General features: G+C 31.0%; 2 protein-coding genes across 2 annotated transcripts in view; both read right to left on the bottom strand.

The window, feature by feature from the left end:
* LOC132725156 (uncharacterized) overlaps positions 1 to 27,998 on the bottom strand; it is a 65,420-nt gene that overhangs the window by 17,297 nt on the left and 20,125 nt on the right. The window lies entirely within an intron of this gene.
* Positions 20 to 27,991, bottom strand: LOC132725152 (uncharacterized). The gene is made up of 13 exons (XM_060710240.1): positions 27,781 to 27,991; positions 20,747 to 20,904; positions 20,195 to 20,314; positions 16,579 to 16,610; positions 16,215 to 16,280; positions 14,552 to 14,617; positions 13,814 to 14,002; positions 13,540 to 13,566; positions 13,228 to 13,311; positions 12,649 to 12,819; positions 9,551 to 9,745; positions 5,785 to 5,977; positions 20 to 160 (listed from the first exon to the last, which is right to left on the bottom strand). Exons 2-13 carry the CDS (start codon positions 20,870 to 20,872, stop codon positions 20 to 22), a joined length of 1,410 nt encoding a protein of 469 aa, XP_060566223.1. The 5' UTR covers positions 20,873 to 20,904; positions 27,781 to 27,991.

The following is a 27,998-nucleotide window of genomic DNA, read 5'->3' as shown; positions in this document are numbered from 1 at the left end:
GATACATAAAATGGTGTCTTTATAACACAATGTGATACATAAAATGGTGTAACTCATTTGTTACCGTCTTGTTGGACAACCCTTCGGTTGGCCTTTGTAATGTCGTAGCAAGAGCGATCTGTTGCTTACTTGAAATATCCGCACAGATTCTATACGATTCCTATAAAAAGACAAGAGTAACAAGTTATGTATAAACACGAACAAAAATTGATAGCATTTTGTTAATCTAAACAAATAATTTTCAAATGTTATCCTTTTTTCTTTGGCTCAAATGTTTACGCTTCACTGATTTTTGTACGCGTTTAGCTTTATATAGCCGTTTCGCGTTTTTTTCTTCTTCACAATTTCGATAGACACGTCTTAAATAATATTTGATACATTTTTCATCGGTCTTTACTGTGCAATCTTGGATATGACCTGCATTTTTCTTTATGGTTTAAAAAAATATCAGTTTAAGATGTAACTTTGAGGATATTCGTTATTTGAAATACCTTTTGGGGACGTTTTATTTCCTGTTTTTATTTTGTCAAGAATGGGAGCGCGTAAATCTGATCGAAATAAAAATAAAGCGATGAATTTTATTTACTTTTTTCATCCTTTTGCAGTATTTGTATAAAATTTTAATGAATGAACCTCTTAACTTTATAAAATGTCTGATATTTTCTGATATAATACTTGACTAAAACATTACAAAAAGAAATATTCTAATTATCTACGTATCAATGTAAATGCTAAAATAGTCATGGATTGTATTCTTGTATTCTTTTCTTGAAATAAACATGCCTTAAACGTTGCTTTAAAAAAATTTTTGAACGTAGATGAAACCATTTCTCCTTCAATCGTTTTAAAGTTAAAAGTTTGGAAAATTACAGGGGCAAATTTATCAAGTAGGATTAGACAAGGTAAACACTCGTTTAAAAGAAAATCGGGAATTTGAGATGTTGAAAAAGGAGGTGCAGTGAAGGGAGAAGATCAAACATCTTGGTTATAGTAGCTCGGCAAAAACCGAAATCAACAACAATTGAAGTTTTGATTTCGCGAGTAAAGATATCATTCTTGATAATATTGAATTGAATTTGTCCTTTGGGAAACTTGGAGTTTTTTCTTCAGACAAAACAAATTATTAAGAAACAAAAAGTATCTTAAAGAAAGATACTCGGCCGAAGAATAACTGGTTAACTTGTTAGTGCTTAGTTTATGAAAACTCATAGAGAAATATTAGCATAGCTTGCATAACAATGACAAAATAATTTTTTGTTGAAAAAGGCAGGCAAGGGGTGTCAAAAAAGAAGATTTACTTAAACAGGTGATAGTATTTAGCAATCAATTAAATATATGCAGCGGCCATATAATGATTACATCAATAAATGAAATTCATTAAGGGGAGGGGCTTGGGGGGGGGGGCTAAAATGAACAATTTTGTATTTCAGTGTGGTGACCAGAAACACAATTCCAAATATTTCAAAATCTGACTCACAGGCAGATAACCTGTTGCACAGCATTATTCAAGGATATATGACAGACATTGAAGAAATTAATAGTTTGCATGCATGGGTGCTAAAATAATGACTTGACAGCAATTTATATTTACCCCCACCCAACAGAAATCGCACCTTAAATATGTCAATATGGGCAATCTTTATGAAGGTGCAGCATACTCCAGAACTCGTCCTGTTTCTTTGAAGATATCATTAACACATAGTGCAATCAATGGCATTTTCAAAAATGATCAATAAATTGTCATACGTTTAGATTTTTCACAATATACATGTATATCCAAAGTTTCTTACATGTTTTGCGCAAACGGTCATAGCTTGATTTTTTTTCACCTTTATTCGGAGAGTCAAAATACACATAAATTTGCTAACATGCTTAGTTTTGGGTTAAAAAATACTGCTCATCCCTACACATAAACAAACAAAATATACAATGACAAAGAAATATCAGAGTTATGAAGAAATTTGACCGAGGCCATCATTCGAATATATTCCCTGCCCACTTCAAGTTAAAGCAGTTCATTTCAACAGTGAGGAGAACACGGTGACTGATTGCCTTTCTAGATGGCATTTATATGATTCCTTTAAATGAATTTTACAGGCAAGTCTTTCTATATGGCATTATAAATGTTTCGTTTGAAATTAATTTTAAAGGAAAGTTATAGATAAATGTTCACAAGAACCTTTTGTTGATGAAAATAAATGTTCATTTTTCTATGACTGGTTATTTAATTTTCTCTTTTAGATTTGGAATTAAAAAGTTTAAAGGATATAAAAATTTTAACATCTTCTGCCTTTGCTTGTGGAACAAATCAAAATTTACGCTTTCAATGGGAAAGTTTTTGTTTTGTTTTCATTGTTCTTCAAGGTTCTTACTTACTAGCTTCAACCAATACTCTCAAATTATATGCACAATTTTTATGCCAGATCCTTTAAATCAGTCTTAAGAATAAGAAATCAGAACAAAAAAAAAATTCTTTTGCTTTTAGTTTGAATCATATTAGCTATAATTATATTAAATTCAACTTTGCGTGGGAAATCCAAATTACACCCTTATGCATTTAAAGGGACATAACCTGTAACTTCAGACATTCTATTTAAGAAAACATTACGAACATTTAGATTTTTCTGATTGTCCAAACAAGATAAATTAGTTTAATTAATTAATTCATTCGCCCTTTTCTTAGTCGCTGGAAAGTCAAATTTAGTTCCTACTTCAGAATTTGATATTGATAATGATAAACTTTTGAAATTAGAGAATATTCAATTTTTCGGGTACCATATTTTAGTTTCCTTTAGGTGGAATAAAACTAATTTGATGAAAGGCAGGTCATCAGTTTGTGATCATCGATTATGTCCTGTTTCAGCCTTTGGAGATGAAGTTGAAAATGAATCATTATAAAGGGACATTGTTCATACTCCCAAATGGAACAAGTATAACATATCACATGTTTCAGCATAAGTTGAGATCTTGAATTAAAAGTATTTCATTACGTCATCATTTGATTATGGTATAACAGCTACTGAAAATTATCTTCTTCGTTTATTAAGAGAGTATATATGGTATTCTTTAAGTCTATGAAATAAAAAGTTTAAATAAAAAGAATCAAAATGATATGACATTTACATTAAAAAACACAATGGATAAATAAGTGAACTAGATTTCGAGAGGGTTATTCGACGACGCTTGATGTTCATGCACTTCAAGCAGTGATTGTCATAGATAAAGAATAGCAAGTGAACAATCGTCTTAAGCAAAAATGGTACTTATCTTTATAATTTCATAATTGTACGATGAAGGACAGTAACCTCAAAAAGTATTTTTCAATATTTTCTTGATGGCCCAGGAACTTCGAGTATACACAACCTGAGTAAGGGCATAACTATGCATGTTAAAGATATAAATGTTTGAAAGAAAACACCCAACAATAAATGCAGTTTACGTGACTGTGGAAAATTAACTATGCTTTTAAAATATGCTGAAAGAGCTGTAAAATATTGGAGTAAAATACCCAAAATAGAAGAGCTAATGCTAGTTAAATGTTAGGTCATGCAATTTTTTTCAGACAGTACGGGGCAATCTAATTGGTGTACTGGTATAAGAAATTTACTGTGTAAAATGGTTTTGTTACATTTGATGAAATCAAACAATCGACATTTTATTTGACCCCGTGCATATAGTATTAAACTGTCCGTCCGTCTGTCCAACTGTCTGTAAACTTAAAAAGGAAAGTTGGAATACCTATACTAATGGCTTTATAATTTACACACTTACTACTTAATACAAAATAAATGATCTTGTTAAAAAACATAAATAATGGCTTCCGTTTTTCCAAGATATTGCCCTTTACAGCAAATTGAAAATGGAAATGGTAAACTTTTATCGGCAAATTGGATATATTCTATCTATACTTATGGCTTAATTATTTCCACATTTACTCAATACAAAGTACATGATATTGCCACGATACATAACTGTAATTTTCCCTTTTATCACTGATAATAGGCAGTATTTGGATAATCTTTTCCGGCAAGTTGGATTATTTAAAAAATTTCTTTTAACTTCATTTATTTAATGATATCTTCCATATTTGGCGGGAGGATACCTTCAATGGTCCTTTAACTTTTTATACAGAAATACCTAGGCTTCTTTCTTTGTGTTAATTATTGGTCATTTGGGTCAAGGTCAACAATGTCAAAAATTGAATTTTACAATTTTACAGGTATAACCTTTTTCCATTGACTGACGTCTTTTATATTTCGTAGGAACGTGAAATTGAGAAATCTTCCTTTGGATGGACTTAGGGGTCAGTTGGGGTAAGGTCAACATTGCTAAAATAGATTCTTTTGCACTTTTGTCCAAACAACATTTATTTATTGACATATGTCAATCATATATGGTACGAAGATATCTTGTATAGAATTTTTATCGAGTAAGGGGTCAGTGGGTCAAGGTCAAAGGTACTATGATAGATTTCTACACATTTGCTCATACAGGTTTTATTTTTCGCCTGGTGTTTTCATTCTAGAAAGGATGATCACTTGCATGGTCTTCTTCCTTTGTATAGAGTTAGGGATCAGATGAGTCAAGGTCACCTATGTTGAAAATTTATTTTTACACTTTTGCCCATTCAGCCTATATCTATGGACAGATGCCTTTCATATTTGGTAGGAATATATATTGCATGATCTTCTTGCTTTAAATTGAGTTATGTGTCAGTGGGTTAAGATCAGTGGTGCCAAATATATACTTCTAGACATTTGCTTTTACAACTTATAATGATAGACTTGTGTGCAATTTACTTATTAAGAAGACGCATATCTCTGATGGTCCAGTGTAGGAAATAACAAGGACAAGGTCACTTGTGTTAAAAATAGATTTATATAATTTTTTATACAGCCTCTGTATTTGTTTTACATATTTCTCATATTTACATTGGAAACATACCTATTGTAGTCCTTTAAGTTTGCATGGAGTTAAGAGTCGCAGGGTTTAAGGTCAAGGTATTGTATTTATAAATATTTGATTAGTATGTTGAATATTTTTCAACCTCATAACAAGTCGTAGCAATGACTTGCCAGCTTCTATATTTCACACTTTGTCCAGTTATATACTGTGTTTACAATTTAATTTTTGGCAATTTCTCAGTCAAAAACTAAGTGAATGTTAAACCATTTATAAAGAAAATACTGACAAGAATCTGGCCTGGGGGCATTTGTGTTTAAAAAACACGTTCTTATTTATAAATTCCCTGCACCGAAATTAAGGGACCAATGTTTACAAGAATGGCATGCAATAGAAATACAATATAAATGATAGTTCTAAATTGTAGTCATATAGACAGTTAAGATGTAATATTGAGTATGAATATAACTTCTCTAAGAAATTGCTGTTAATACATATTTGAGGATTTGCTTATTATATCATTGATATCACACATAAGGAATCCATTTGTATACTGTAATGCAGATACTGTCAGTTTGACATTGTACATATTATATATATTGAGAATATGCCTATTACAGCATTACCATTACATCTATTCTGTAATATATTTTGATTTACTTTTAAAAAACAGAATTGTCCCATCTTGATTACGCAAGCACTGATTAGTTTTGTTGTGACATTTAAGCAACAAAAGTTCTTTTTTTTAATACGAAAATAGTTGTTTTTCTTACAGAAATTATTAAATGGTTTATCTAAAGATATTTTTTCCATAGCTATGTTAGCATAACAAATATAGCAAAAACTATTAAAAATAAAGAAAACTTTTTTTGAAAAACATACAACGACTATATTTAGCAGATACTGTATACATTCTTTTTCGTCAGGTATTTCTAGAGCCTCGGATGCGTCGGTCCACAAATTGTCGTAAAGCTCAGAAAACTGCTCGGCAAGTTTAGTTGCTCTGTATGGATCACTCAAATCAGCTATAGCTGGATTGTTGTCTGTTAAATTTGCTCCAGCCATTTTTGATAATCTGAACAAGACATAAAATATGACCAAAAAAGTTTTCAGTTTAAATTGTATACCTTTAACGATTGTGTTCATTCTTTACTCAGACGTTTAAGTGGAAAACATTTCTTAATTGTCAGATGTATAATGATTAAAAGCGGTGTTTCATTTATCAGACAGCTGTTTCTAGTGCTGTTAAAATGCAGTTGTTTTGAACACAAAACATCTTTTCTTTTTTGATCTTCCTTTATTTGCTTCATGTTTTAGTAAAGTACCATGCAATAATTGTACCAATGATGAGTTTTAATTACTTTATTGCAAAAAGGCCTGTAGTGATGTGTATTTTCTCTTATAATTATTTCAAAGGCCTTTTGTTGTGTTCCACCCCAGACCCACTTAACTAGTGTTTTAGCCTTTTTCTTAGACCCATTTGATCCTTTGTTGTCACCATGACCTTGTAAAAGTTCGTTTAAGGGTTGTACTATTTGGGCATAGTTTGGGACATATTTATGATAGTACCCTGTAAATCCAAGGAATTGTCTAAGTGTTTTTATATTTATAGGGACAGGCCAATCTTGTACAGCTGAAAGCTTATTTAGGTCTGTGGCAATACCATTGGCAGAAACACCATGCCCTAAATATGTAACTGAAGACTTGAAAAATTCACACTTGGAAGGCTTGACACGCAAATTATGAGTCGTTGAAAGACAGACTCTAACATGGAAATTTGTTCCTCAAAAGTGGACGAAAATATTAAAATGTCATCTAAAATTTTTTTTTATTTAAACATTCGTTGAGATGCATATCACCCATACATTTTTCCATGCAACGCTGAAAGGTAGCGGGGGCATTTGTTAAACTAAATCCCATTTTATTCCACTCATAGGAACCTAAGTTTCCTACAGAGAAAGCAGCTTTAGGCTTATTACACTCTGCTAAACCAATTTGCCAGTATGCAGAATGAAGGTGTATTTTAGAAAAATATTTTGAACCAGATAAGACATCAATAGTGTCGTCAAAGCGTGGTAACATGTATGCATCTTTGCGTGTTCTGTTGTTTAACTTACACCAATCAACACAAAATATCAGGGCACCTGTAGGTTTTCTCACACTAACAACATTTGGGGAAAAATGCGAATTAGATTCCCGTATAATATTGGCATCTAACATTTCTCTTATGTGCTGCCTAACCTCCTCATATAAAGCTAGAGGTATTCTGCGATACGGTTCTTTGAAAGGAGTTTCATCTCCAAATTCTATATGATGTTCAATTAAAACAGTGGTTTGGATTTCTTTAGTAGATGTACAAAAATGCCCTTCCATTTACCAAGAACCTGATAAAATCTTAAAGTTTGTTCTGGTGTTAGATTGGAAGAATCAACTGAAATGTCCTTGACTGGAGGTTCTGAAGGAACATCAGGAGAAATATAAGAAGAAATATCATCTATGACTTTAGCTTCTGTAATAGTACAGATTTCTGACTTGGGTTTGATAGTCAATATTTTAGCAGTCATGTTACAAACCTTGACTGATATTTTTGCAGAAACAGCATTATGTGCTTTGATGACACGTGGACAAACTGTATACCCTTTAAAGATCTCAGGACTTTCAGTAACTACAGAACATATAGACTGATCAAGATTCCTAGCAATGCCATTAAGTGTGATACTCTAAAATGGAAGTATTTTTACACTTTTCTTTCCACACACCTTTACAGGGTAAATATGAGAGTCAATACTATCCATAGCCATCTGCCACTGTTCAGGAATAGATTATTACTCAGGTACTTCCTTCACAAACATTTTACAACGGCGAAGTACATTTGTTCCAATAATTATTAGACAAGAAATATTAAAATCATTGTCTGGTATTACCAGAATAAAAATGTCAAGGTTAAAAGAAGATAAAAAAGGAACACATATAGTTGCTTCAATATAACATGAATATTGCAACGAAGAGCCATCTGCAATAGAGAGAGTAAGTCCAAGTGAATATAAGGCTTTTAAATGCAGACTGACTAATGGTAGAAACCAAAGAACCTGAATCTAGCAGACATTTGTAGGTATTTACAATAACACTGTGTTCATTTGCAAGTCCATTATGATTCTTTACAATTGAGCTATGTTGAGTCCTACTTGATTTATTTACAAATAATTTGGGCTCAGTGACACTAAGATTACCAACCTCTATTCTGCCTGCAACAGACATTATATCCATATACAAAGATAAACATGTATGCACATTACATTACTAATGCCCAGTTTCCACTAAAATAAATATAACATCCTATTAACATTGGTACTTGGATGGAATTCATAATCTTGTAGAAAGAAAACTATAATTAACAATTACATCCCTCTTTTGACCTTCCATTAGATTTTACTATATAACTAACTGCATATGTATCAAGTGTTTCAAGTTGATAACTTCAGGATGTTATCCTTTCTCTGTTTTAATATATGGACATGAGCACCTATATGCATAGCTTTAATTTTCTACCTTTCATTTTTACCAAAGGTGATTCTATTAACAATTTATTTACAAACACATAGAAAATAATTATTAGTTTCACATAGTGATTAAAAGATTCCTTTAGCAGAATACCTGTAGTAATGTTCTAACTGAACAAACTAAAAAAATCCAGTCTAATGTATATAAAGCCAGTAAAAAAAATCTATCAATATTCACTCCTCAGGGCCTCTATGCTTTTGATGACCTTACACCTGCCAATTTTTTAAAAACAAAAATAGTAGGTAATACCAAAGATAGACAGAAAAGAACAACTAATTTAGTAAACATGAGTTACTTCCCGTTAAAATAAAGAAAACCTGAAACCCAACAGAACAGCCTTAACAGAAAAATTATGAAATGTTGCAGGCTCAGTTTTATTAAGCCATGCAAAGTAATGGTAAATTATTCATAAAAAGTTTAGATGGCCATGTGACAACAGTATTTGCAGAAAATCGGAAAGCTTTCAACATTCGGATACTGGTACACTTTGTGAAAACAATCATTCTGTGCAATAGATAAACGTAATATGGATAAAATCAAAAGGATAATCGTTTAAAACAGTTCCATTACCTATCCTAATACTCATTTGCAGGTGAACGTTCTTCTTGTAGGAAAATTTTGAAAATATATAAATAAATGATAAAGAATACTGCATCAATGTAGACCACAACGATATTCGAAATCCGGGTTTTAGTATTGCCAATAAAGCTAAAGGACAAGCTGTTAAACTGAGCCTGCAATTTCGTGAAAATAATATCACAATGAACATGATTTTTTCATAAGGTTATTAAATACAAATATAACAACATATTTGTTTACTCGATTTTTACGAATCAAAATACAACAAATTAACACAACATGACATTAACTGCTTATAGTAACAGCTCCTTCCATAGGCCAAAATAAAACGCATTATATAAGAGACGAAAGAGACGACACCGCTCACCGGTGTCGCCAATAACAATAATGGTACATTCAAATTAATACCCAGTTAAAGAAGCAAATACTCCATTTAAACTTTGTGCACGTCAAAACATAACATAAAGGAGTCATATTAAACAATCTGAAAATAAATGGAGATAATTACCTCTTAATGGTTTCCTTAGCAACTTCTTTCTTAATTTTACTTAGCTGATTTCTTGCATCAAGTATGTCTTTCACTAATTTTGGTTGGTTTTTGGTGACCTTTTGAATTGCAGGTTCATCTGTATCAGCAAAATGAGTTAGGTCATTCTTAAGAGATGTTATTTCTGATTCTAATATTTTCTGAATGTCAGTCAACCTAGAAGAATATACATGTATATATCACAAGTAACTATATTCTTACATATCAAAAAGTGTTAAAATCTAAAAAAAAGGAACACAAAAACAACGTTGATTACAACAAAGGCATAGAAACTCATAATAAACATATCGAATCTGAGTCTGTTTGTAAGAGGTAATGAATATTGTAACATATCTCAAGGCCCCTATCACCGGTGATTATTTATAGGTTTGTTCGGTATTTATTCAGTTGTTCCAGGACAGTTGATTTGATGATCATTAAAGTTTATATGAATGTAATCGAGCAAGCACCTTTTAAAAAGTGAAACAAATACAACAAACATTAAAGCCTACGCGCAGCTTCATTACAATTTAGTACCCGGCTCATTTATATAGTGTTCATTCAACACACAACCAATTTCCTATAACAAAATTACGTTGCTAGGAATTAAGTACGAGAGGCAGTAGATTTACTTTCAGAATGGTTGCCTTTTGGAAATGAATTGGTATTTTTTTTGCAAATTCTTGCATGCATGGCGTGCATTCTTGTAAACTTCATAAGCCTTTACGGAAATACCCTGAATTAAACCAAAGGTTCTGGATTGTTTTGATTATTACAGTCCCGTCCATATAAAATACTATCAATACATAAATGGAAGAGCTAAAGATTTCATGACCATCATTGTATATTCAAGTTAATATATAAATGCGCATAATGGCGACTTTGCTTTATTGTAACGTCATTAAATACCATTTACGCCAAACAGCAATCGCAGATTGAAATTATTTGAAACTGCATGCAAAACGTCGTAGGTGTGTGTGAACCTACTTGGTGAATTTATTCTCATATCAAATAAAGACGTTTTATTGGACAATTCTCCGTACGCGTGCTAGCAAATTCTGACTCCTGTTATTCGTCAACTGCCGTTTACTGTTGGGATATTGAAATATCAAATGTGCCCAAATCATGAGAACATGACGGGCGTTTGACCATTTTTAAGCTGCTCACGATATCTCACGAAAGCTCATATTTTCTGATCCTTTGGCAATATTTCAAAATAAATAAACGTTTTAACTACAGTCCATTAAAACTTGTAACATTAGAATCTTACATACCGCTAGGACTGACATGATCTTAAACTATATCATGCGCTATGACGTATGGGAGACCGGGACACAGTGGTGTTATTTCTTTAATTCCATTCTGAGAACAATATATATATATATATATATATAAGATTACTTAAATATTGTTCTCTAGGAAATTTTAGTAATGTGTTTCTCTTTGCCTCGGTTGCGGCGTAAAGTAAATCAAGGCGTGAGCCAAATTATATAGTTACTATAATAATAAATTGAACGATAATGGCATTCAATGTATATTAAGAAAATGACAAAATTCCATAATACACTATTTGGCATAAACATTTACACGATATATAAGGTATATAACGTTAATAGATTTATCACTGTTAATTTAGAATCGTTTAGGATTCAAAACTTTTAAATTTTACTTAACACGTTAAATTGTGTGACAATTATTCTTAGACTAGTTAAAATTGTATACACCATGCGCTAAGAAATCATTTCTTAATTAATCTTGTATATCACAAAAGACCTTCATTAAACGTTTACATACACCTTCAAAGGGTGTGTCACAGTTTCAGAGGCTAAAAGCATAATCTACAGATGCTCCCGAGATTTCGACAAGAGCCCAAAATTACATGTATTTATAATATTGCATCCATACTTTACAAAGGTTATTGTAATATAATTGGAAGAAGATTTAATAAGTATTTGCTGTCCTAATCTGAATAGTTTTCCTATATCTTTTCCGTCATTTCTAATTATTTTCAATTTATGTGTGTTTTAAACTTTTTATTCTCCATTTATTCTAGAGTAAATTCGTATATGGATATACCTGTGATTTGGAGATCCCCAATATCAATGATGCTAAACAATATTTTCGTGCATAAAAATGATATTTGGTTTTATCTTTTGATAGTATGTCGGGCAAAGTCATACTGTTTCAGTTTGTCCGGACTATGCTGTTCAACTTTGCCACATACACCTTTTGTCACATGAGCTGTTTAAAGTCTTATTGTATGTTTTGGTCTTGCATGAATAAACTATATTTAATCGATATCTAATAAGAGATTTCTTGTATTAATAATTTTCAATGGAACAAATAAAAAAAACAACCCAAAACTGTAAAACATTCTCCCGCGTACGAAAGAAGCTGTCATTTTCCCACGATATGGTAATCGAAAATTTTCAAACTATATGAAGTAATGACGTGATGAGCAACGTACCCTGTACTAGTACGTTTTAGAGATTGTTTCACTTTGCCCCGTGTTACACGCTGGATAAAAATACGTTATACGCTTATGTGACATAACCATGGTTATTTACTGATAATAGCTTTAACGATACCAGATTTCAGTTAATTAATACTTTTCTAAATTTGATGTTCAACAGCTTAGTTTAAAAGGGAGAACATCAAATTTGTAATGCAGAGATCACCGACTCGATCTTCGGGTGGGCATTTCTTTCAAGGCTTTTGATATCTTATAGCGATATTACGTGCTTAGGAATTGGAAATAAGTGATGTGTAGAAATAACTTTTTTTCTGCGTAGCAACTGAAACGAGAAAGGTATCGCTAGTTGGGTGCCTGACGTTGGATCATTTGGAACGTAGTTTGAAATAGGCCATCAATCTCCTGTGACTGTTTGATTCGGTAGGACAAGACATTTTTATCAAGATGTTTTTGTTATCGCCAAATTGTGGTTGATGTTATGATCTTTGTAATTACTTGTTCATTTCATTAATTCTAGTATGTACGAGTAAAAACAATATAGAGGAATTTCTAAGAAACAAAGTATGTATTGAGGATATCACAAAAATGATTTAAAATATATACCTACCCTTTGCCTTTATCACAAATGTTGTTTACTTTAACGCAAATGTCTTCCAAACAAGCCTTTATTTGATTTTCTTCTTCACTGCCTTCTAGCTTTTGAAAAAACTTAACGTCAACTTTATTTGCGTCTATTTGCTCTTCCAACTTCTTAAGGCATGTAATGACTTTTTCCATTCTAAGATATGAACGAGAATAGACTACAATAGTGCTTAATATATTATTTACACTGATAAAAAGACAACAACACGATTCAACTCTCATATTTCATTACCTAGGAGCTAAATCGCGCATTAGTTTAGACATATCACATTTCAAAAATTTCAGGAACAGCAAACTGTGGAACAGTGTAATTTATTACGATAGTTTCAATGCCATTTGTTTTAAATTATGAACCACCCTAACACTTTCCTGCCACTTATCTATTTACAACAGACATTAATCATCATCTCTATATTGATATGAGCTACATATACGAAAACAATATGCACACAACTTTAGATGATATTGAGCTTTGAAGACATACTGTAAAATTCTGTATATAGAGCTACTAGTAGTATATTGGTAACAAAGAATAATTAATCACCTTGCTTTAGCTTCACGTTCTACATTCTCTGTGGCATTCTTTACGAGTTTGTCTTGGGCTTTGCCTTTTACGTTAATCATGACACTGAAAGATACAGTTCACATGTGAAATAACACGAATGAAATATCAAGACAAAAGTTTGACTGTTTTTACTAAGAATCGTTTTTCAAATAATTATATATAACATGCCTTTTTGAAGGATCCATTTATTCATGTGTTAACAATTTCGTGTACGCAGTAAATTCAACTTGGTAATTATAGTGTCAAGATAAATAAGATAAAATAAAGGGAAGTATAAACACAATGATTTACCTTGTCATTTCAAGACGGGCTATGATTCTGAAAAAGAAAATTTAAATATCGTAATACATATCTTAGCATCTCAATAGAGATATATTTGATTAAAAGGTATATTTTTGGGAGAATATTCAATTAGAAAGACATATGCTTTTATCCATTATAACCCACAAAAACTCCAAGTTCTGTTTTCTCGTAGAAAGTATCAAGATATTTTATCATTCATTTATCATTAATTTTTCTTCTTCATATTTGAAATACTTTTATCATCATAAGAGAGTTGTCATACCTGTCTGTCTGTTCATGTACTCTGTCAAATTGTTGCTTAATTGGAGACCTTTTCTCCTTGATCCCCGCATTACTGGATTTTTTGTCAGTATTTTCCTGTATAGAATTGTTTTTACATGCGTTTTCGAGTTTATCTATCAATTTTTCTATTTCATTTCGACATTCATCGTTATCAGTATCTTCCTTTACACTGAAAGCATAACAAATCGTTAAGTACGTTTTTGCAAAAATGTGACTGTGATTTAAATTGTATAATAAGACATTTGCTAATGCAATTAAACATCCTTTGCAAAAAGGTGTAATGCTGCAAAAAAACTAAAACTAATTGTATAAACAGATGTGAAAGAATGTAAATATGCTTTCCAGGATACGTAAAACTGTCATCTAAACAAAATGTGTTGGAAATACTATAATTGGTTTAAACACTTATTGCTTATTTCATGGGCATATCATTAACAATGATTGCGAGCAAGACCTTAATTATTCTGCATTTATGAACCTGACTCCTAAGACTTCTAATAATACAAATTAAAGATCGGAGATCCCTCATCTCCTTTTCGCTTAAACAATTCATATTCTAATGTCATGCAAATGTTAAAAAAATCTTATGGAAAAGTTTTCGTTTTGTCTGTTTAAAATTCAGTAATCCTACCTAAGTAATTATCATTTACATAAAAATGGTTATAGACCTAAGTGAATATGACAATATTACATAGAAATTAACCAAAAGTTAATTTACCTGACAAGCTCACGTGGTGTCTCTGCCTTTGTCCTTTTTCTTTCAGTTCCTTGTCGGCCATTCAAACTAAAAGTAAGCACCAAATAATATCTTAAGAATAGAAATCATAAATTTTTATGCTACTTAATATATAATTGCCAAATCATTAAAATGGGTATTATAATGATATACCTAGTTCTTTGGAAAAGATAAATTTAATGTCTGTTTTGGTTTTGCTACAATTATAATTTATAAAGTAAAGTATTAATCATGTAAAATAAATACCCTGTTTAATCGGCAATTGTGTATCTAAATGAACAATATTTTCACACTCTACAACGTCATTAGTTGTTATCGAAATATTTACATTAATTACATAACATTCTACTGTTACATCTTAACACGAACCACCGCTAACCGTGCCAACGCTTGAAAAACTTTGAAGGATGAATATTGTAGTATGGAATTATCCAAGAAAACATCATTTTCTTTTATTAAATTACATGTAATTATAAATTCTTATTATATGATCTAAATATAACTGGAACTTCATTGGTCCAAACAAAACAAAACTATACAATCATATTCATTTGGTGTAGTATCATATTCACTGGCCTTATCTTAATATACATTGAGACTGTTATTGAATTACTTTTCATCGTAGACTGTATATTATTGTTGCATTTTGTTCTTTATGGTATATTTCTCGATTAAAATATCATTACTTTAATATGCGTCTTTTTATATAAGGATGTGCTTTTGTGATTTTTTAAATCTTAGACTATACACACACAATAAAACAATTATTGACTAGTGAGCCATTGAATATGATGTGATATCGCCTCGGTCAATATGTCATCTGCCGTTGAATATCACGTCATATTCAATGGCTCACACTTGTCAATAATTGTATAGAATTTGACATTGACAAGGTACAAGTGTTGTTTTGTTCAAGTCTGACTATTAATTATAATAAATAACAAAATTATGACAATTCAAGCAAACAACATAAACACTTTGGCATAACGGTCAAGTTAAGTTTGTTTTAGTTCAAGTTCAAACCTGAATAACAAGACTTGCCAGTTTTGCAATGAGGATCAAACTTGAATAATAGGGTTTGCCAGTATTGCAATTAGTGTTATTTTTCAAGGAAATTTAAGGGTCAAGTCATATTTCCAATTTCATTTAATGTGTTTGGTCATAAGTGTTCTTTATCTTAGAATGATTCAAATCTGTAAATAAATAACACAGTTATGACATTTTTTAAAAATTAAAATTTTTGACCTTGAAGGTTAAAGCATTTTATTATTTTCATTAAAATTCTTTTGTTAAAATACTAAGTCCGTAAAAATAATAAAGTTATATTAATTTGAGCTGAATTTAAGAATTTGTGACCCATTGCCAATTCCATTTAAGGTTAAGGTCTTCAATTAGTTATTCTAGTTTCAGCAAAATTCAAGCAAACTTTAAAGGCAACATTTATTCTGATCAACTTGAAGGTGTAGTTTTTGTATGACGAAAATCCCTTTATAAATATATATATGACCAATATTAATTTTCAGGTAACAACAGGAATGACACCATGACTGTAGCAAGAGCTTTTCCTTTGAAAAAAGTGAGCCAAAATTGGTTTTTTAATTTGTAAAGATACTAGTATAATAAAGTATAAAAATTATACACATACATAGGACCGCTTTCTTTGCTTTGCTTACGACCACCGACCGCCCCACTCTCGTCTGTTTTTGTTTCACTTTAAAATAACCATATGATTATATATTATATATGTATAAACTAGTTTCATGATTGTGAACAAAACTAATTATATAAAATATCATGGCACTAATTGGGAAGTAATTCTGATTATGGATCTCTGTTCATTATCATGCATTATGAAAAAGGAAAGTGCATATTATTTATGATTTATTGATTTGTCAATTTCCAACGAGTATAAAGATGGTGCAAGATCAAGTTTAATGTTAAAATGTTTTTTTTTTTTTTAAAAATATCATATCTAGATGTACCGTTACGGTAGAATTTTGCATACTTACATTATAACACTTAAAAATCCAGCTCCTTTCTTCTGCAATTTTAGATATATATATATATTACTATAAATGTATAGTATATCCATTAATATGGTTTTGATTGGTGTTTGATACTAGTATATGTCAAAAGAGATTATGACAGCTCTGTAATTTTACATTTTATCTATTTTGTATTTATGCATTTTCTGTGATACATTTAAGTTTATGTTTCTTTAATAGAAATATTCCTATGTCACACAAAACTATATTTTAAGGACCAAAAGTGAAAAAAGTTTTTTTTAGTCCGTTGTGTTAACCTTTAGAACAATGTTGTCTGGTCTGAAATGTCTTTAATTCGTTTATTTGCAAGAGTTGATCATCACATGCAGCGTATTTTTCTCACTTTTGACAAGATAACATGTCGTTTGCACAAGTCATCATTTTACTTTGACAAGTTAACAAGTTTCAAGTTTATTTCAAAGTACATTTGGACAATATGTCCATGCATACACAGTACATATAACAAAGCATACAATACAATCAAATGGTCAATGTCACACTTTATAAAACATATATCATTAAGTTACAAAGTATTTTTAGCAATCAGAAAACGTAAACTATAGATAGAATATACTATCAACATGTCTCAATTCATATACTGGTAAATAGATACTAAGGAAAGATACCATCCTATTAATAAGGAAGTAAATCACAAAACAAAACGAAAATAAGTGTATGTAAGATACAGTTAGACAGCGTTTGGGACAAACTTTTGATTAACTATAAAGAGTAGTGTTTCGAACATCGAAAGCTTTAAATATATACATTGATAAGTTTCTAATTTCTATTTCATTTTCTGAATTCATCAATGTAACAAATTTAGGTATATTTGGTCTTTTCCAAAAGTGTTTTTTATATATTTTTTTCGTAATTCATTATATAGAGAACATTCTAAAATAAAGTGAAATTCATCTTCAAAAATAAAACAATTTGTACATTTCCTATCATCAAAAGGTATAGCACTAGGTTTATTCCATGTCCTGAACATGTTATCTGCGCATGTCATCATGATAATTTCACAAGTAAACATACTGTTTGAACAAATCAGTATGGTCCTTTGACAAGACATGATGTGAATCGCACATGTAAACATGCTAAAACGAAAAAATAATATCATAGTTTCACAAGATAGCAAAAACATTGAACACATAAGACAGTCACGGCGTTCCATAGCGTTATCAAGGAATGACAGACGGACGGAATGACGGGTGCAGGGTAAACCTCAAGTCCCCTCCGGTAAACCGATAGGGTACTAAAAGGTGAATAATAAAGTGCAATATGAAGGTAAGTTAAATACTATCCTAAAAACTGTTTCGTTACACATGCACGCCTACATCGTTCAAAATTAGTCTTTTTTATTGTAATACAATATAACACCATTCTTATATATCATATGTTGCCTTGAGTAACACTGAAGAAGCATTTAATTTCAAGATGTATCAGTATTCATTTGTATAAAATGTACATTTATAAAGACTAAAACAACTATTTTTCATCTTTATTTCAAAATGTTAGCTTTTAAACTTATCAAAAGGACAAACTATGAAATGAAAACACTTAAAAAATTAACTTTTTGTTTTGCGCATCATTATTTGATTTTTCCTATACAAATGTACATGATACAACAATAAAAGCAAACAACTTTGATTTCAATAAATTTAAAGACCGTTTTGCTAAAATGCATGTTTAAATATCATTATGGTCAAAGAAAGCGAACCAGTTTCCGCATCAAATAATAAAATGTATTTCATGTTGATAACACTGTTATACTAACAAGACTTCATGCTGGTAGCAGTCATGAACTTAAAAGTACAATAATATACAATGTTCTTAAAAGTATTTCATGTTGGCAACACTCATAAACGAAAAAGTTTTCCATGTATTTATCACTCATATATTTAAAGTTATTTCATGTTGGTAACACTTATATACAATGTACTTAAATGTATATCATTTGATAAGATTATTGTACTGAAAAATATTTCACCTTAACACTTATATACAATGTGCATGTACTTAAAGTATTTCAAGTAGGTAACACTCTTATACTAAAATGTACTTCATGTTGTTAACACTCATTTACTTTAAAGTGCTTCATGTTGATAACGCTCATAAATTTGGTAACACATATTTGGTAACACTCATTAACATAAAAGCCAACAGGTCTATGCATAAAAGACATATTGCATTAACAGATAGCAAATCTTAGCAGTCATATTATTAAAATCAGTGCATGTTTTTTCCTCAGTAAAATCAGAAGCACAATATATTCGTGCATGTTGTCAAAAATGTAACGCCCGAAACAAATGATAGGTGCTTTTTTGCGAAGTCAAACGTTTGCAAAGTTATTATTTTTATTTTCTTCTTCACTTAAATAATTTTAATTTTGGTTAATCTTCCTAAAGTTATGTTTGATTATTCGTCTTCGTAAAGTATTGTTATTTCGTTCAAGTGTATAAAGCTACATTCCTGCCTGCGTTGGTGCGCGCGAGCCAATGTACTTGTACTATTTATCTGATGCTGATAGATCATAGATCTTCGCTATACCGGCGGTGCAAGAATTTATCTATATTTGTGTAATGAATCGTTAAGTTTCATATGTGTTTCAGCTTCGAAACTCCATCTATGTAAAACCAGCACTATTCATGAAACTGGGGTGAGAAATAGCCTTAAGTATGTGTAATTCTGTTAGCGTTGACATGCATAAACGAAAGACCAAACGTGAACAGTTTATGTGTTTACGATAAAATTGATAACAGTTTCTAAACATAATTACATTCATATCTTGAACTATATCATAAGTATGTGGCGTTTGTAATTAAACTCGACATTGTACGATCGTGAATTATTCAATGACAGGCATAGTAGTTAGATTTATTCTGGCACTTTATTCACTATAGAGGTATGTGGAAAAAAAGTCTTTTATAATGTTTTCAAAAAAGTCTCAGTTGACATGTGTCTGAAGGAGGCGATGGGTATGCATATGCATATATAGGTATGCATATGAAGCGAGACTTTTGGACTTTAATTACGGTAATTGCAAGATAGTTTATAGTAGATATTAATAACATACCCGTTATTAACCAGGCATTCTTATATGTTCTAGACTTCATGGCAATTGTATATCTAGAGTTGTCATTTGTGTTACCATTTGCCTGTGTGTGAGGTGACACAATTGTGGAAGATTATTCAAGTCTGGCAAGTGTTGTGTATAGAGTACTTTTGTCAGTGTTTGCATTTGCTATAACCTTTGGTTTGTTTGTTAGGGAACCGCAAATGTTTTACTACGTCTGTTATTGAGGACTTGGCATTTACAGGGGTTAGATTTCATATTATTTACTTTGAGAAAACTCTCAAGTTTCTTTGGATCATCTTGTAGAATATGACAATCGGAAAGGAAAGTGACTGTAAGGTACACATCAGAATCATCTTTCAAATTGTCGTTCTGAGAAAGTGGTCATTTCTGTAAAGGAGAAAAAGAAGGAGCTCGGAACTGACCCCTGAATATGAGCATATATGTTTATATGACTATGACGTGCCATTATTGATAGAAACAGATAGATGAACATGTAATACTTACAACTTTTGATTCTAACTCTTTAAGTTTTTCGTCGAATTCCTTAAAACGCGAACCATTGGTTCTATTCCTTATAAGTTGTCTTATATTCTTTATTGCGGCATCATATTTTCTCTTATCGGCCTGTAAATAAGCTTTACCTTGTTAATATAAAAGTTTGTAAAATAAATCAATATGATAGGACATTTAAAGTCCATAACACATGTTTTGAAAGAATATCGTTCAGAAGTCAAAATCTTAAAGATACGAAAACTAATGTTTACTTTGGTATAATAAACTTAATTGAATAAAACTATGGTATAAAAATATCACTACAGTAAAGGTTTTAGGATACATGAAGACAACTTGTAAAATGTTACCACGTATAATAATATTATGGTGATAGTTTTAGATTTAGAGATATTTTCAGTTATTCTTTTACAATTTGGCAATCAAAAGTAATAAACTATTAAAATCATTTTTCTTTAAATCATTTTTTCACCATACATTGCAAACTACCATGTTGAAGGCATATATCTAAAATTTGAAAAATGTGTTGTAAACACATATACATACCTCTAAAATAGCATTCTCTAACTTTCTAATTTCTTCCTGGAACTCGGACAGTTGGTGTTTATATTTATCTTTGAATCGGACATCATCTGCAACACCTTTAAGTTCTTTGAATTTGAATGAAGACATTGGAATGGTTGAATTTTCCAGTCAGGACATTCCTTTAAAAAAGATGTATAGAAAATCATATGACAGTTAAAAATTAAAGCTTATCCAGTCTAACCACGTTGGCTCAAACTTGGAGGGCCCATACTAATTTGTCTGAGAGATTATGAGTTCGACCTAACCGAGGTTGAAGTATTATCATGTATAATAAGATCTTATTTTACATAAGATATTGGCACGAATATTATCCATGTTACAGCGGTCGAATGTAAAAATACGAATTATTGTCGAAAATAATACTTATTGTTGCTGTCATTAGGCGACAGTGTTTAGAATGATTTCTAGTTACATCCATGTTTGTGTAGCAAAGCGAGGTTTATCTCATTTAAACCCTAAAGTCCTTAGATGGCACCTAGGGGCAGAACGTGAAAGACTGCATACTTTGTTCAAACGAGCAAAATGGTTGCAAACTTGACAAAATCCACCAGAGTGAGTCATAAAACATATGTTTTGTTAATGCATGTACTGTATAAGTGTTTTAATTGGCATGTCAATACACAAAACTTATCTTGTTCAAGCACATTTTTATTGCAAACTTGTACTTTAAGAATTTGTGATTGCAAACTTAGGCGTCAATAAAATTGCTGAAATGGTGTGAACGGAACTATATTCATAACGCGACAACGTCCTCCGATTATGAAAGTAAATGTTTAACTTAAATTATAACATGATTTTCAACTGAAAAAAAATTTAAATATGTACATTGTATTCTCATTTCATGTATGCTTTTCTTTCCCGTGCAATTTCAGTAAAGCTATTTAATAACTTCACAATAATTTATAAAATGTATCTTCCGTGAAGTTTTTTTAACTAACTTAGAATCTTGCAATTAAAAAACTACCCACGCACACTTTGGTTGTGAAACAGGAAACATATTAGAACAAAGATCGAAAAGGCAGAGCAACGTATACAGAACGCAGCATCAAACAAAGTACAATCACACTGAACAACCTCATAGGCACCCAGTTGGGCACTGGGCAAAGCAGAAGTGGACAGAAAAGGTTGGGCATAAAGTCGTCGTGCCAATTGACAACCATAAAAATGTCATAACCATATTAAAGGTAAAATATCACAAATGAAACTGATTGTAAAGGAAACATCTGTGATCGTTGGTGAATATTTTTTCAATTTTAGAATCGACTCAAAAATAGTAAGTTTGCAACCAAATATTGGTAGAAGTACATGTTTGCAACCAAACTGCTATCAACAAAATATTTTTGTGCATTGAAATTTTACTTGGGACATGCAAATCAAAACATTTGCACACTATTGAAAAAATATATCTTGTCTTGTTTGATAACCTTCCAAACTAACAGATGTGGATAAATGAGTAGAATAATCACTTGTCAAGTCTCAAAATATATACATCTTCAGTAACTTCGTCAAATCAAAAGCAAGGAAACCAAAACCGAGTGAGCCTTAATGAACGGGCGTATTCAAATACATTTGTACTCCATAATAATATACTAACCCACTAACCTTTAGAAAATATGTGCCAGTGTTATAAATGTTCATGACTGTTGCCATTTTGTCCAGTTTGCAACCATTTTGCTCGCTTGAACCAAATATGTTCAACCACTTCATCCCTTGGGTACACTGTGTTAATAGCGAGCACGACGAGCTGGCCCGAATGGCCTGCTGGCAAAGCGAGCTTTACGGTAACGCGAGTACCTGCTAGATAGTGGTTTTGAAAACTTTCGTCCGAAGTACCGAATTGACACACTTTTCGAATTACAAGATAACGATAAAAGCCGATGTACTCTGATTGAAAATTTGAAGCGTAGACTTGTGTCCTGCGCACTTATATTAAAACCACAATAGAAAGGGGGGGGGGACACAAATAAACGGAAGCAGTGTATATCATACCGAATGACAATTTTAAAACGGAAAATGTAAAATAAAAATGAACGATTATTTTAAACTATTTTACGGTAAAAGAAAATCGACCTCACTTTGAAGCTTTGCCTTTTTCATATTTTATATGCATATTGTAACTGGTTGTGTTTAATTGATTGAGTCATCGTTTCCCAAACATGTTGAAAAATGTTTAATATGTTTTTATATGCTTATAATGCTTTAAATATAATTAAAAACAATGATTTCGTACAAAGTTTAGAAACCATTTTACAAATGCATGTATTTATAGTCATAATGAAATGTTTCGTTCTCTAAATACCGGTAGATAATTTTCTTGCCAAAGATTTATGTTTTTCTTCGCATTTGTTTTTGCAGATTTTTAGATTTCAGAATAATTCTCAGTCCTAATTACGCTTGTGCAAGTTAAAAACTTGTGTATATTTTACTTATTTTTAACAAAAAAATTGTTTGCGTCATAACTAAAGACGGCAAGTAAACTTGTATGATCTTAACAAATAAATCGGTTAGCGAATAACACATCTACTTTTGTATAAATTAGCTTTATTAATAATTTTAGATAAATATTTTTCGAGGGTGCCGGCTTTTTTGTATTAATATGCAGTGCGCCTTGAATGTGAAAACCAACATATTCTTGAATGGTTACGAGTATATAGCCATGCTGGTTCTCAAAGCGCACCGGGTATGAATGTGGAACAGTCGAGAGCCACGTTTTAATTTTTATATATAAACCCTCTGCTAGCCCCTCGGTCACATTCATCTTATTCATTCTTTATTCCTCCGTCAGCAACTTGATAAATAATAACATATCTCTTGTTAAGAAATAAGACATAAAAACAACTATTTAAAATATAATTATCGCAAGAATAGCTGTTGGAAGAACTACATTTTAATAAAAAGAAGCGATGAATGCGTATTATACATGATTTACACCATAACTTGATTTAATTGCTTCCTTTATCAAATACAAATGTCTTGACTTTTCTCGTGTCACACATCATATATAAGACTATCACTTTATAGAAACTTTAAAAAATCAAATGCTATGGTGATGAAGCGCACGATGAATTATATTTTTCATAGGAAAAAAAATCTCTTTAATATGCATTTAAAATGATAATTTCCACCAATTTAGCTACTCATTGATTTAAAATTGGCGTGTACAGAGGATGTTACAAGATAAAGATTATGTAAAAAAGGCTTAATCAACCAGTTGCTAAAAAAGATAATATATGCTGGTGATGGAGAAAAATCTTTCGGTTAGATTTCTGATACTTAGGATGAAAATGACAACCGATCTGCAATATTTGCGCGATAATGGAGGAGTCACATTCCTTAATCTTTGAAATACAGAAAGCCTCATTCAAATGGTTAATATATAATCTTTAAAAAAGCTTTGTATTGTGCAGGATTTTTCTGTCCTCATTATCAAATATAAATTGTAAAATATGTTTTATCATATTTCATAATGATAGAGGTATGCGAATAAAAAACCTCAAGTATATATAACTAATACATATTCAGTAAATGAATTGAAAAAATTCACATAAATTTTAATCCAGCAATGTAAACAGCAGATTGAGTAAATGATATATATTCAAGATCAAATAACAATGTAAATATTGGTCAGATATATATCGTGTGTTCAATAAATTGTCTTAAATTCTGTTTTTACCAAAATGCAGGGACGGTAGATATAACTAGATAAATATTTCAGATCAAGTAAGTTTGTAAAAATTATTTAGGTATATTATATGTACGAGGGATGATCAAAAATTAACCGGACTTTGTAAATGATTCTTTACCTGTTAAATGAATTTACATGAAAATACACGGAAAATATTAACAAAGAAAAAGTTATGCTGTTATTGGCATGTACATGTAAAGCAATGCGGCGCACCGTATAACTTTTGAAGTTGACGTTAACGACGTCACAAGCGTATTTTCCTTAACGGAGCAGCTTTTTACTCATTCACGGAGTAGGCAAATAAGTGGCACGGTCATGTTGTTGATGCAGCGAATTCACTGCCTATATATATTTCTGTACAAGTGGTTATCATATTGTATTATAAAAGAATGGATGATAATAAAGAGCTCCTGTAATGACGCAAACTTCCGTTCTTTCCTTCTGTAACTTGATTGTTGGAAAAATCGCACTAGCAATAAACTATATTATGTATTACAAATGATGTAAAATAATGTTGCTGAATGATAATGTATCATACATAAGAAAGAAAAAATAAAAGAATAAATTAACTATGAACAAAATTGTCATTATTTCAAAATAAATAAAACGCATAGCCGATTTTGAACAGTGACTGTCTAACTGTTTACACAATTTCTCCATAAAACTACTGCGTAAAATAAGAAAATAATTGATACAATTGTACCAAAGAATACAATATATGTAATTAATGCATTAACTATTATCATTTTAAAATCCTTAGAGTTGACTGCACCGTCCCGTAGCTACTGTCGAAAATCGTTGACAATGTCCGCAGTCAATCGGCTGGCATTTTTCAACGTCTTGGCGATTGACGTCACAAACGTCCTTGAAAATTTCTTTTTTCTGTCTCTCCCTTACTTGTTTTCTATTTGTCTATTACCCTTTTTTAATTCTTTATGCTAATCAAAAAATATGTTGTGGCTTTCTGGAACTTTTCCCTTGATAGCCATAATCTTTTTCTACGTTTTAAACAGTTTCTCGTCTTACTTTTGACAAATTTTTCTTATTGATTGATTTTCGAGACATTCCGACGACATAGTTTTAACGGTAATATTTCATTAACATGTGATGTTTGAATCGTGATTGCAAATATAAATATGGTTTAAATGAAATAATTTTTACTGACCATGTCAAAGATATGGTTCATGACGTTTTGGCGTATTTTGAAATCTAAATGTGCCATACTGTTAAATATACGCAGCTTAAAGCGTCTGATGTCAAGGCGAATTTACGCACTGTGCCGGGTGTGCGTTACCATGGTTTTTGAATTCACTATTACGGACAAGCTATTGGCGTTATCAGATTAGATATACCATCAGCTTACAGGTATTGTTTTCCGATTAAGTGTGATATATATCAATTGACAGTCACAGTCCGGTTTATTTTTTATCATCCCTCGTATTAAACAAATTGTCAAAAATCCTGTTTTAACTAACATGTAAGGGTGGTCGCTATACATTTCCGTACATATTTATATATAGATTTCTAGCTATCTTTATCATAAAAGTTACTATACGCCAATTATATATTATATTATCTATAACTCAAAATTATGTTTATGACATTATGCATATATATTTTTATAACATATGAACCGTGGGTTTCTTTGTGAGCGCCACACTTTTAATTTAAATTGAAGATTCATTCACGAATTCTAAAGATGATATGAATCGCATGTGTTTGAATATTTTATAGGTCCAGTTGTACAACAATTGAGGTTCGTATGAATAGAAAATATTGAAGTATCAAATTAAATGCACGGTAGCCAATATATAAAATCTGATTTTGTCAATAGTATACTTTACGTGATTCATTACCCCTTATATATACATAATATATCTTGATATTATTAAAGCGTCATATCAGTCTTGAAACACATTGACCCGGATTATACAAAAGGGTTACATTGCCAAATTGTGCGACTTAGTATGCAGCTCACTATAGTTTCCATTTCAATCAGTTTGTTATAATGAAATTATGCTGATTCAGTAACTAAAATGTAAAATATATATATACATTTTCTTCCGTAAGTGAAAGAACAAAAGCGATTATTTTAAAGGAAATAGGGTTAAACAACAGCTCACTTTCGTGTTAAATGACGACATTATGTATGTATATACAGATGACTCATACAACAGATTTCGAATACTTTTCAAGCTGCATGCCTCCAGATGAGCGAAAGTATTTCAAGAAAATCATATTTGAAAAAATAGTAAAGTTTTAAGAAAAGTATCCAAGTAATAAATTAGAAGTTATATGCGATTAATCTGGGAGTTATAATAAGTCCTAGGATTAAGGACTGGTTTTGTGGTATTTTTCACACATATTTCTACAGCGTGATTTGCAAAGAATGCGCTTTTTTCTCAAAATTTATTTGACCTTTTTTTGGCAGTTGACCTGGGATTGTACGTGCCGGTTACAATGTTTAAAATTACGTTCGTTGTTCACTTCACGTTTGAATACATTTTTCAAATATCATGAAAGTAAACATGAATCTGGAGGCGTTTTGCTTGCGAATCAAAATGATTATACATGTCAACTCAAGAAAAATCTAGTTTATATCTTGTACATGCACTATTTTTTCTAACTGTGCCATTATTATCTTGTAAAAAAGTAAAACTTGCAATTGACCTATGAGCCTATTTTCATAGTTCACTAATTACTTATTCAGTGACCATGGGGATAAGTAATCGCTTATTTGAAAAGAAGTTGGTGATATTACTGGTAAATCTTGGAAAACTAGTTTTAAGAAGGACCGACCGTCAAAATAATATGACTAAAGGACGTGTTGAAATCGGCGTAAAACCCAGACAATACTATAGTGCAGTACTATATAACTAACTATATACACTGACAATATAGTGTTAGACAGTATTGTATATGGATCGTGTAAATTTTATTCACATAAACAAATATAGAGACAAATTGAAATACTTTTCGTTTAACGTATCTTCAACTTTTTTACCCAGATTTAAAATAATAAATCACCGTTAAAGAAATGTCAAGTACAGATGTGGATGTAAAAATATCTCGTTCAGTATGATTTATCAAGATTGTAATTGTTAAATGACAGTACTTAATATTTCAACGAAAATATTTACTTTCGATGTCAGTGCATTTTAAAACATAATTAAAGAAACTACACATATCTAATAGTTGTTTCATTCTGGATATTGTATTTAAAGTGCAACACAATATTTGATGAAACTCATGGTTATTGAGTAAATGTTATGCCTTAAACTAATATAATATTATTAAATTTCTTATTTACCTGTGTCTTCATCTGATAATCCACATTACAGTAACTGTCAAAACTTGTATCAGGAATTTGTCATTTATTTCTTCGTATTAAACCAGCAAGAAATTTGAATTCTAAAAAACAGTATCGATCACTATGCGTGTAAAGCATACATTATTGCCTTTATTTAAATCGGCGAACTTTGTTCTATTTGGTACGGTAGCTGTCATATCAATGTAACTACAATTCAT

Source organism: Ruditapes philippinarum, unplaced genomic scaffold, assembly GCF_026571515.1.
Source record: "Ruditapes philippinarum isolate M1 unplaced genomic scaffold, ASM2657151v2 ctg2052_1_1_1_1, whole genome shotgun sequence".
NCBI lineage: Eukaryota > Metazoa > Mollusca > Bivalvia > Venerida > Veneridae > Ruditapes > Ruditapes philippinarum.
The sequence above is the reverse complement of the archived record's forward strand: the minus strand, read 5'-3'. Positions and strand labels throughout refer to the sequence as shown.